At 60.1% G+C, this 10,734-nt stretch overlaps 3 protein-coding genes across 6 annotated transcripts in view; 1 reads left to right on the forward strand and 2 right to left on the reverse strand.

Moving 5' to 3' along the window:
- BTBD19 (BTB domain containing 19) overlaps positions 1–4,615 on the reverse strand; it is a 13,912-nt gene extending 9,297 nt beyond the window's left edge. Inside the window, exons 1-3 of one of the 4 annotated variants that reach the window (XM_017881824.1) lie at positions 2,427–2,932; positions 907–1,120; positions 726–779 (exon numbers count right to left, since the gene is read on the reverse strand). In XM_017881824.1, coding sequence (XP_017737313.1) covers positions 726–779; positions 907–1,120; positions 2,427–2,512 — 354 coding nt within the window. In that variant the 5' untranslated portion in view covers positions 2,513–2,932. Of the gene's footprint in view, positions 1–725; positions 1,121–2,426 lie in introns of all 4 variants that reach the window. The other 3 variants (XM_017881823.1, XM_017881825.1, XM_017881822.1) reach the window with 3 other exon arrangements.
- A 16-nt stretch (positions 4,616–4,631) lies between these two features.
- On the forward strand, positions 4,632–5,335 carry DYNLT4 (dynein light chain Tctex-type 4). Its single transcript, XM_017881826.1, is given in 3 exon segments — positions 4,632–4,983; positions 4,986–5,117; positions 5,119–5,335. Coding segments are annotated over 3 exon segments (672 nt in total). The 5' UTR covers positions 4,632–4,644; the 3' UTR covers positions 5,320–5,335.
- Positions 5,332–10,734, reverse strand: PLK3 (polo like kinase 3). Its single transcript, XM_017881821.1, has 15 exons — positions 10,018–10,734; positions 9,744–9,851; positions 9,539–9,655; positions 9,256–9,385; positions 9,079–9,166; positions 8,161–8,256; positions 7,863–8,061; positions 7,622–7,748; positions 7,322–7,413; positions 6,991–7,084; positions 6,769–6,852; positions 6,500–6,662; positions 6,222–6,351; positions 5,943–6,056; positions 5,332–5,833 (listed from the first exon to the last, which is right to left on the reverse strand). The coding sequence occupies exons 1-15, from the start codon at positions 10,225–10,227 to the stop codon at positions 5,642–5,644; spliced, it is 1,944 nt and encodes a 647-aa protein (XP_017737310.1). The 5' UTR covers positions 10,228–10,734; the 3' UTR covers positions 5,332–5,641.

The following is a 10,734-nucleotide window of genomic DNA, read 5'->3' on the forward strand; positions in this document are numbered from 1 at the left end:
GACGGGGTTTCACCGTGTTAGCCAGGATGGTCTCGATCTCCTGACCTCATGATCCGCCCGTCTCGGCCTCCCAAAGTGCTGGGATTACAGGCTTGAGCCACCGCGCCCGGCCTTTTTTTTTTTGAGAGCAACTCTTGATCTGCCACGCAGGCTGGAATGCAGTGGTGCGATCTCAGCTTACTGCAACCAGGTTCAAGCGATTCTTGTGCCTCAGCCTCCCAAGTAGCTGGAATTACAGGTGTATGCTACCACACCTGGCTAATTTTTGTGCCTTTAGTAGAGAAGGGGTGTCACCATGTTGCCCAGGCTGGTCTGGAGCTTCTGGGCTCAAGCGATCCACCTGCTTCAGCCTCCCAAAGTGCTGGGATTACAGGCATGAGCCACCGTGCCCGGCCTCTATCACACTTCTTATGCCACCCAGATAAGTGTTTTCATGTGTCTGTGTCCTCTCCCTCTCTGGAGAACAGGGATCAAGGCTGATATCTTTGTATCTACAGCACCAGCCATAATCACTCCCTCTTGGCCACACACACACAGGGCAGGCATGCATGGATCCTTTTGCACACAGGCACACATACATGCCCTCCTTACACAGGAGAGACATACATACTTCTCTCTGTGTGGGCACACGTTCCTCTCCAGGCCACAGTGTGTGTGAGGCAGGGCGGGAAGTGAGCCGGTGAGAAGCAAGGGAAATGAGACATGGACCTGGCACACAAACCCACCTCTCTCAGTTCCTCCAGCCCATATTCCACAGCCGCTGTCAGCACTTCTAGCACCTGTAGAGTGGGTGGTGGGGGGAGTGGAAGGGAGTTTCCCCTGCCCTATGCCCACAGTGTAATGGGCAAACTCTTGCCTCTGGCACCCACCGCCTCTCCCACCCAGGACCCTGGTCAGCAGGCTCACAGAGTGACGGTGAAGCTTGACACTGTTGGTATATAGGAACTCCAGCACTGCCAGGAAGGCCTCAGTTGGCACAGTGCTTAGCACCACAGGACTAGGCACCCCGGGGCCTGGCTCTGTGCCCAGAAGTCGCTGGAAGAAGTTGCATCTACAGGCCAACAAGCACCGATGGGCAAATACCTCCTGCTGTTCTTGACCGACCACGAAGCGAACATCACTGTGGGAGAGAGGCAGAGAGCCAGCGGAGAGGAGGCCAGCACCTGGAGTGCAACTTGGGCTGTGCCTTTGCCCACTCTGGGTCTTAGTTTCCCATCCAGAATGTAAGAGACAGGGCTTGGTCCCTCCAGCAGAAGGTCTGGGACCCAAAGCCCTGAGTTCTAGTCCCAGCTCCACCTGGTGACTTCCTATCTTTGAATCTCAGGTTTCTCACCCATGAAATGGGACAATAATCCTAAACCTCAGGTCGCAGAGGAGGTGACTATGCTTGATTACTGAGGGGCATCTGGACTAACAGAAGCACGGTTGATCCCACCTTCCCCTCTCCTCCCCAGCCTGAGTCTTGGGGGAAGGGAAGCTTCTTTTGGCTCCTCCTCCACCAGCTGCAAACTCAGCTTTTTTCAGCCCTCCTCCAGACAGGCGGGTGTGGGGGCGTGGGGCACAGAGTGTGCACTCACTGCAAACAGACACAGCAGTGATGCACCATCATGAGCCAGACCACAGTTTCCATCTTCATGATCACTTCCGGCCCCAGCTCTGGGCCTCTAAACAAGGCAGGGGATAGGAGGCAGATGAGGCTGGAGGCTCCTAGAGCCTCTTAGTCCCAGGTCCAAAGCCTGGGGGGTTCACATTACCCAGACCAGACTGTGACCCCGAAGAAGCAAGGTGATGGAAGTCACCACCCTTTGGGGAAGAGCTCAGATCTGAGACCATGAGGACAGAGAGCTTCATTCTAGCTCTCCTGAGCAGCCCGGCCTCCTGTAAACTCTACCCCTGGTTTCAGACACCACTGGCATCCTGGCCAGCAGGGAGCAGCCAGCACTCCCGAGGCTTCCTGTCAGGGACTATGGCTCAATCCCTCGAGCTCTGTTCTTCTTGTGAAGCCTCAGTTCCCAGAACAGGTCATCTGTTCCTTTTCTTCGAGCAGGGAGGCCTCAATACCAAGCTGAGTGAATGGAGGGAGGAGAGGAATCATGACCCACCGTCTCTCAGGATCCCAGGGCCTGAGAATCATTCTCTTCTGCCAGGAGCCCAAAGTCCAAAGAAGGAAGGGCTTTGCCTGAGCTCACACAGCAGCTCCAGGTTCTAGCCCCCAGGACCCTGCCAGCCTTGCCTCTGGCCCTCAGGGTCTCACAGACACTGAGTGACCGGTAGCCATGTTCCACATTTGACTTCCCCACAGCGTGAGTTCACCAGGGAGGACGGCCAAGTTCTAATTCCCAGCCTCTTCTCACCAGGGCCTCCTTAGAGTCCTGGGGCCCTCAGAGCTAGCTAAGGAAAACCCGCAGGCAGGGCCCACCCCTCACCTGTATCGTGGGTTGTTGACGAGGCTTCGGAGTGCTGCGGAAAAAGGTTCAGCTTTCCCATGCACGACCAGTCCCAGGGGCTCCATGGGTGAGAAGGGGTGGGGGTGGAGGAGGGAGCCTAGGAGGCCTGGCCAGGTCCTAGAGCTGGTGAGGCTAGCAAGGCCCGAGAGGGAGAAGCAGGGACTTGGGAGGCCTGTTTGCTGAGAAGCTGAAGTTTAGGAGTAGAGCAGGAGAGGCCCAAGCTACTGAAGGCATCAGGGGCCAGACGCTCAGGGACAGGAACAGACACAGGGAGGGGACCAGGAGAAGCTGAGGCTGGAGTGGCCTATGGTCCTGGGAAGAGGCTGGCTGGCTGGCGGCGGCGAAAGAGGCCCTGGCTGGGAGTCTGCCCAGGCAGCCGCCGGGTGGGAAGCCTGTGGGTTTCCATGGAAACTGGAGCTGGCCTGAGAAGAGACTCCACCCATCTCCCGGGCAGGCCCAGGGAAAACTTCAGCCCTTAGAGGGGCATTAAGCGCCGTATGAGGGTCTTAGCCCCCGGAAGCCGAGCCTGCCCTAGGTTCAGAGTTCAAACTCCTTACCCTCGTAACCCGTCCCTCCTCCACAGGCACACAGGGTCAGGATCTGCTTAGCCAGGCCTGGGAATCCCCCACTCAACAGGGAAAATCCTCGCCCCCATAGATGGGTCAGGGCCCAGACCTGGCTTGTTTGGGAGGGGACAGTCCCATCCCTGCCAGAGGGGGAGTCACATGAGTTGTCAGCTCTGGCAGAGGTGTCACAGCCTCTGCCATCTCTGAAATGCAACATTGGGGAAATCTAGGTACTAGGGCACACAAGAGGTGTAGCCAGCTGGGGACAAGCCCCAGGACACTTGGGTCAGCAAGGGTCACGAGGCTGGACTCGGTGTTCACTGCCGAGTCACTGCCACTTTGTAAGGCCTGGTTCCTACCAGCTGAGCCAATGGACCTCCCCTCCCCCGCACATAGCCCTGAACTGAGGAAGTCATCCAAGCCCCACCCTAACTCTGCGCCGGGAGCGGAAATGCTTGTCCTTGTCGAGGCTGACTGACGGGGAGACAACAGAGCCATGACGTGTTCCTTCCTGTGGGCCCAGACCCTGGATTCCTGAGCCACCGCCCCCGCAGCCTCAAGATCTCCCCCTATCCTAGGCCTCTGTGACTTGTTCATAATGGCCAGTCTCCACAAGGGGAGAAAACGGGCCCTGGCTCAAGCGCCCTGGGGCAGGACGAAGCCTTTCTGACCACAGCCTCGCTCTACATCTGCCCCTCTGTCGCCTGCGCTTAGGAAGTTTGCCTCTGAGCTGCAAGACCCTGTCGGCCGCTCTCCCTGATGACCCCACGCTCAGCACATGCTCACAGTAACAGGGCTCTCAGGTTAAGCCAGAGCCGGACTGGAGGGAGGGATCCTTGGAGGGAGAAGTGTTTGCTCCAGCAACCATGGCAACTCCACAACACAGGTCCTTCCCCTCCCACTTGCCCTTCAGGCCAGTGGGGCCAGGGCTGTGGAGCCTGACAGAACTCAGAAGCCAAAGCCTGCAGGTGACTCAGGTGCCTGAGGGAGTTTCGGGAGCAGAGGGCGGCCATCCCAGAACTGATTCTGGAGGAAGTGGGATCAGAGGCCAAAGGCAGAAGGCGGAAGGGGCTTCACAAGTCGTCTGCCCTCAGCCTGGGCCAGGTGTAGGGGAGATCTTTGTGCCAGCCACTCTAGAGTAGATCTGGGTGGAAGATGACTGGATTCAACACCCCCAGGGCTGGAAGGATCTGTGGGGTTGAAAGAGGTGATCTGTCAGTCTTTCCTGGTTAGGGGTTGGAGGCACTGCCTCCATGGTCCAGGCTGAGGCAGAGGCCTGCTTCTCCTTCCAGAGAAGTAGGGTGGCAGGGAGAAATGGCAGTCTCTAAGACTCTGAGCGTACCTGGCTAACCTCCATAGTGCCCAGAGAAGGAGCTCAGCAGGCAGGGACTAGCCCAGGATCCCAGTCCCAGCAGCCTCCTGTCCCTTGCTCATGTGTCTAACAACCTTTAACCTTCTCAGCACCTAGGAACCCAGGCAGACTGGGACTATCTGATCCACTTGTTCTAAAACACAGGTAAGAAGGGAGTAGAAGGTAAAAACCCTTGACATCACTGAGCAAGAGGCTGGGGTAGGTAGACAGATGCCCAGTGAAGGTCACCCTGAGTGTAGGTCCTCTAGCCAGCAGGTCCATGGCCAGCAGGCCTCTGCCCCCGGGACGCCAGGAGGAGGAGAATGCCAAAGACTACGGGCCGAAACCCTCACCAGTGCAGCCCCGAGGCCGCCTGCCCAGCATTGATGAGGCGCGACCGGCAGGTCCAGGTCCTGGCCCGGCCTCTCGCCGGGGCTCCATGCTGGGCCTGGCCGCGTCCTTCTCCCCTCGCAACTCGCTGGCCGGGCCAGGCGCGGGTCCTGGGGGTCGGCAGCCATCCCTGGGCCCGGTGCCCTCTCTGGGCTCACGGGTCAGCTTCTCAGGGTTGCCTCTGGCGCCCGCCCGTCGGGTGGCGCCCTCCTACCGCGCGGAGCCGGTGCCCCGGGGAGCGCTGGTGAGGCTGCGCGCGCACAGCGTGCCCTGGGAGGCGGCACTGGTCCGCAGGTCTGCGCGACGCGTGCTAACTCAGCGCCGAGGTCCGCGCGGGCTGGTGCAGCGAAGCTCTGCGAGCAAGGTGCACGTTCGCCTGCGCGAGCTCAGCCTGCCGCGCTACAAGCTGGTGTGCAGCGTGGTGCTGGGGCCGCGCGCGGGCCAGGGCGTTCACGTGGTCAGCCGCGCGCTCTGGGACGTGGCGCGCGACGGGCTGGCCTCGGTCTCTTACACCAACACCTCGCTCTTCGCGGTGGCCACGGTCCACGGGCTCTACTGCGAGTGAGGGGGAGTCCAATTCTGCAAAATTGTTTATTATCCTAGGAGGAGGCCCCCCTGGGGCTCACATCCCAATAAATAAGTGTCTGACAATAAATAAAAGTGGTCCATAAATAACGCCCCCTAGCTGGGAGCTAAGGCTCAGGCTTATCTTGGAGAGGGGGTAGGAGCCAGCGAAGACAAGCTGCCCCAACTCCAGTAAAGCTGGTCCCTGATTCCCTGGGGATTCGGCCCAAAGCCCCCAGTGAGGCACCAAAGGAAGGGGGAGGGCCACAAAGGCAAGGGCCAGAGCCTTACAGGCACAGGCCTCAGGCCTCAGGGCTTGGGTCCTAGGCTGGGCTGCGGTCCCGGAGCAGGCGCAGAGCATAGCGGAGTCGCTGCCGCAGGTCTGGAGAGCAGCCCAGCTGCCGAAGGTGGGAAGCGAGGTAAGTACAAGCACTACGATTTCGGGCTACAAAAGTCACAAGGAGGGGCTCCCAGCCACTGAGAATCAGCTTGGTGTGATCCCCGTAGAAGTTCACCTGCACACAGGAGCATGACAGTGGTCAGGACCTAGGCTGCGGGCCCAGCTTCCTCCCCAGCACCCTGGGCCTCCCAGACCTTCCCCGAAACTCCTGGATAGGCTCTTACCTGGACAGTGCCATCACTAAACAGCATGAGGAGAGCCTGATCCGTCTTGACCCACTGCAGCAGCAAGGGTGGAGCAGGTACCTCTACCTCTTCCACACTGGGCAGATCTCCACCCTGGGAGCAGGATCGGAGCAGGTCACTGATCCAGCGTGAGACAGCCCCCTCCCCATTCGTGTATGCCTTATCCTCTAGCTTTGAGCACCCCCACCACCACCAAGGGGGAATCAGAGAGATCAGGATAGGTTAGTTTTCAATGTACCACAGCCCCAGCCCTCACACCTTCATGAGGTGCTGCTCCATGTAGGAGGTGAAGTACCGCAGGATACCCAGCTGAGGCTGCAGGGCCCGGGGCACAGCACCCACGGAGAAGGAGAAGTGCTTTGTGCTGGTGGGGTTGTAGTGCACAGTCCTAGAATGGGGAGGCAGAGGTCAGAGGGAGCCCTGCACCAATGCCCCTCCCCTGAGAAACCCAGACCCCTGAGCCCAGGAGCACACAGGAGGGTGTGGCACTGCTGGGTTAGTGGCCTGAATACAAGGCACCCCATACCAGCACTTACTTTCTGTTAGCTGACAGGGCCATATGTGTGCCATCGTTGAAGAGCACAGCCACACGGCGGCTGGACAGTTGATACCCAAAGCCGAACTTATTGGAGTAGTCAACCCACTTGCTGACCCACACCAGAGGCTCTGGCTGGGCCAGCGGGGCTGGGTTCTGTTCCGCTGTCATGGTAAAGGAGGGAGTCAGGACCTGCTCCTGGCTCCCAGGAGCAGAACTCCCAGCCACAGAACTTCCACCACAGCAGCATGTACCAGACCCCAGCCTTACCTGGGGGCATGAAGGCCACACAGTTTCTCAGCGCACAGAGGGCTGACTCTACTACTGTGGCCACAGTCAGACCTTCTTCAAATCCTGAAGGAGACAGGGCACGGAGATTTAGGAATTAGCACCCCAGGACCCAGGCCAGGCCCCTCTGCCCACTCCTTCCCTCTGGTCCCTGATCTCAGCTCCAGCAACCTCTGGCACCTCTCATCCTCCCTGGCTCCTCACCATCTCCACTGCTTGCCAGTGTCCCACGGGGTGAGCTGTCCTCAGGTGCTGTCTCTACCAGGCTGACAGGGGCTGGGCCAGAAGCTGCTGGAGCCTGGAGGGTTGGGCAGGAAAAGGGAGTGAGACAGGCCCCAAAATCCAAACCCTTGAGTCCATGGCCCAGCCCTGCCCTGGCTCCCAGGGCACCCCAGGTCAGCCCCGCCAGGCTGGTGACACACAGCCAATTAGGCCACCACGAGGTTGGATGCTTCAGCAGCCTTTTATCCTGGGCTTCCCTCAGCTGCTAGGGTGGGGGTGAGTCAGGGGAACAGTGTCCACGTGAGCGCCTCACCTCTGGCCTGGCATCCTGATGGCCAACCGACGTGCGCATGAGGCCGCTTACCAAACAGGAGACCTCGTCCCTCTCCTGGGCATGATTCTTACCTGGGGGTGAAGGATGATACCATCCTCAGTATCCTGCCCAGCCTCTCCACTTCCCACAGGGATGACACAGAGATTGGCCTCCCCAAGTGCCTGTACTGCACATGCTCTCCCCAGGAGTTGCCAGGCGCCCACACTCACACACCCGAGACAAATGTGACAAGCTGCTCTGCTGCTCTGCCCCCTCAACTCACTGACACCCCAGACTCACTCTTGTTCTTCTTTCTGCCAAAGAGGCTCTTGGTAACTTTGGCAAACAGACTCCTAGCCGGGTTGGGGGGTGTCAGGTCTGGGACTGTCACGCAGCTGCTGATAGGGAGTCGATCGGGGGTGTAGCCCTAGGGAGGGGAGCCGTGTGAACAGAGAAGAGAGGCTCCAGGGGCCCTGTCACCTGCACCCTTTCAATCCCTGGGAATACGCAGATGGACTTAGAGGTCTGGGGAGCCACAGACCTTGGTAAAGAAGTCATGGCGCAGGATCTGGTCAATAGAGGGGCGGTCTCGGGGGGAGGCCCGAAGGATGGCAGCCAGGAGCTGCCGAGCAGGCAGTGAGAGGCTGGCAGGTAGCGTGTAGTGAACCTGCTTGATGCAGCGGTACGTCTCCTTCAGGTCAGCTGTCTCAAAGGGAGGGCTCCCGCAGAGCAGCGTGTACCTATAGGGCAGGGCCAAGGGGTCAGGAGTAAAGTGGAGGGGATACCCCACCCACACACCCACCACCTGTCTGCTGCCAAACCTGGACCCTGCGACTCACATGACACAGCCCAGTGACCACACATCCGCCTCGGGCCCGTGGCCCTGTCTCAGTAGCACTTCTGGAGCCACATAGTTGGGGGTGCCACAGATGGTCCTGAAAGAGGGTGGGGAGGAGGAGAAAAGGCTGAGACTCAGCCCAGCAGCCCCCCCACCCCTTCCCCCACTGTGAGTCCAGACAAAGCAGCTGCCTGTCACCAAAGGCCAGAGAACTCCTGCTTGTCCTGGGACAATGGATGCCAGGGATAGCAGCTGAGTCCCCGCCCACCCGCCTGGCCCAGCTGCTCAGCTGCTCTTCATGACAGGGGGAGGGCCTGACCCCCAGCCCAGTCCCCTCCTCCAGGGTCAACACAGAGAGTCCACAGCTGATCCCTTCCCCCTTCCTGCACTCCTGTCTGTCAGACAGTCATCAGGCTGTCACCTCCCACGGTTTGTGCCACACACACACCAACACCAGCTGTCACAACCCCCATAAACACTTATCTGCCACATATGCTGTCTGTGTCACACACACAAAGTACGATGGCCACAGTAGGGTCTTCTTACACCCAGTGTCATATCCTACCATTCCCACACTCTCAGTCTGTCTCTCACACACACACACGCTGCCTGTAACCTTCCCCCATCCACACAAAGGGTAAGTCGTATGCCTCCAAGAATCTGTACACCCCCATCTGTCTCAGGGACTCAGGGTCACCTACCCTATCTGTGTCACACACCTATAGGATCCTACCCCTCTCCACTGGTCCCGGTAACACAGGCTGCCACCTCCACCTTCACACATGCATAAGCAGCCCCTCATCCCTTCCCATTTATCTCATGCACACATCAAGCAGTCACCTTGCCTCCCACATACATATGCGCTGTCTGTCACGCATGTCATCTGTATCACACACAGGCTCCTTTCCTCAAAACTCACTTCTTCCTCTGCTCCGGAGGCTCCAACCGGGCTGCCAGCCCAAAATCCCCCACCTTCAGTTCCATGTTCTCAGTGATGAAAAAATTTCCTAGATGGGGAAAGAGAGGTGTGTCAGATTCTTTCCTTCCTTCCTCCCTCCCTCCCCAACCTCCCATCCTCCAGGCTCAGGAGTCTCACCCAACTTGAGGTCCCGGTGCAAGATGCCGCGCTGGTGCAAGTACTTGAGGCCGGAAAGGATCTGCCGCAGGTAGTAGCGCACTTCTGGCTCCAACAGGGTGTGCCGGGCCTTCCAGATGTGGGCCAGGGACTGCAAAGAGCCACTGCCTCAGCCCCTGGTGAGCCCTCCCTCCCCCTCCCCCTCCATCTGTGCTCCCTGAGGAAGAAACAGGGCCCGAGCTTTGGGTCTTAAGACTCTCTTCTCTCCCTCACCCTCATCCCTGCGGATATCACCATCTTTCACCTTTCGACTGCAGAGCTCCAGGAAAATGTAGATGTTGTCAGCGTCCTCAAAGTGGTGCGAAAAACGCACGATGTGGCGGTGTTGCAGGTCTCGGTGCAGCTCAATCTCATTTAGGATCTGCGATGAGGGCGCGGGGTCGTCATCCTTCCATGGTTCCCATGCCACCGTCCCCACCCCACCCCTCGCCCGCTGAGCCTGGACCTACCTTCTCGCGCTGATGCGGCTTGGCGACGCGGCTCTGCGGGATGACTTTGACAGCATAGGCGCTGCCAGTCTCTGTGTCAGTGGCCTCGTAGCAGCGGGCGAAGCCCCCCTGTGAAGAGGGGGCGTCAGGCTGGGTGTTCCAGGGGGGCCGAGTCTGGCCCGCCGGCGTCCCCGCGTTGGGGGTCAAGTGCCCACGCCCGGCTTGGTGCCAGAAATGAGGCCGGCCGAGACCCCCACCTCCACCATCACCACCCCGCGAACGTCCCCCGGCCCACCTTGCCCAACAAGCGGCCTTTGAAGTAGGTGCGGCCGCTGCGCGGGTCCGTGATGAGGCGCCCGGGGTCTGACGTTGGTAGCCCGGCCAGCATCTCCAGCTCAGGTCCGGGCAAGGCACTCGGAGGCGGCCCGGGCCCGGCCGGGGGAGCGGGCTCGGCGGCCGCACGCTGGAAGGGGCGCGGGGACGGGAAACTGGTGGCGGGCTCCATGCGGTCGGCGCGTCGCAGCGCGGGCCCGGCTTCTTCTCGGTTCCGCCCGGCCCCGGCCGCGCGTGGCGCTGCCTGTATTTGCTACGCTGCGCTCGCGCCCGGGGAGCCCAGCGTTTTATCAATGAACGCCTGCCCCCTCCCCGGCGTCTCGTCACCAACAGTCCCGCCCCCTTCCTGGCAGCGAGTCGAGGAGAGGCCCCTCCCATTCCCGGCCTTACATCACCCAGAAGCTCCTCCCCCACCCAACGCACTGCCAGGCCCCGCCTCCTGGCTGCGCCCCGGGGCGCAGCCCGGCAGCTAGTCACCATGCAGGTGCGACCAGGCCGCCGGGGCCAGCTGATCTCCTGTCCGCTTCTCACCCCTCCTTGGCCACTGCGAGTCCCGCTCATTGGGGGCCTCTTTCTTTCCCCATCCTTCGGGGCGTGTACTGAAGGCCGAGTGGGGCCCGGGCATCTGGGGGTGTCCCCCGAGCAACTAGATAGATCAGCGTTCCAGCCAGCAGCGGAG

Source organism: Rhinopithecus bieti, unplaced genomic scaffold (genome assembly GCF_001698545.2).
Source record: "Rhinopithecus bieti isolate Rb0 unplaced genomic scaffold, ASM169854v2 scaffold_12155, whole genome shotgun sequence".
NCBI lineage: Eukaryota > Metazoa > Chordata > Mammalia > Primates > Cercopithecidae > Rhinopithecus > Rhinopithecus bieti.

Excerpts from the sequence above, each read along its gene's own strand:
- PLK3 (XM_017881821.1), bottom strand. The coding sequence starts at position 10,227 with ATGGAGCCCGCCACCAGTTTCCCGTCCCCGCGCCCCTTCCAGCGTGCG. Across the intron at positions 7,414-7,621 it reads TGGCAGAAAGAAGAACAAGA|GTAAGAATCATGCCCAGGAG; the intron begins GTGAGTCTGGGG and ends CTTCACCCCCAG. Across the intron at positions 6,853-6,990 it reads ACTGGCAAGCAGTGGAGATG|GATTTGAAGAAGGTCTGACT; the intron begins GTGAGGAGCCAG and ends TGTCTCCTTCAG.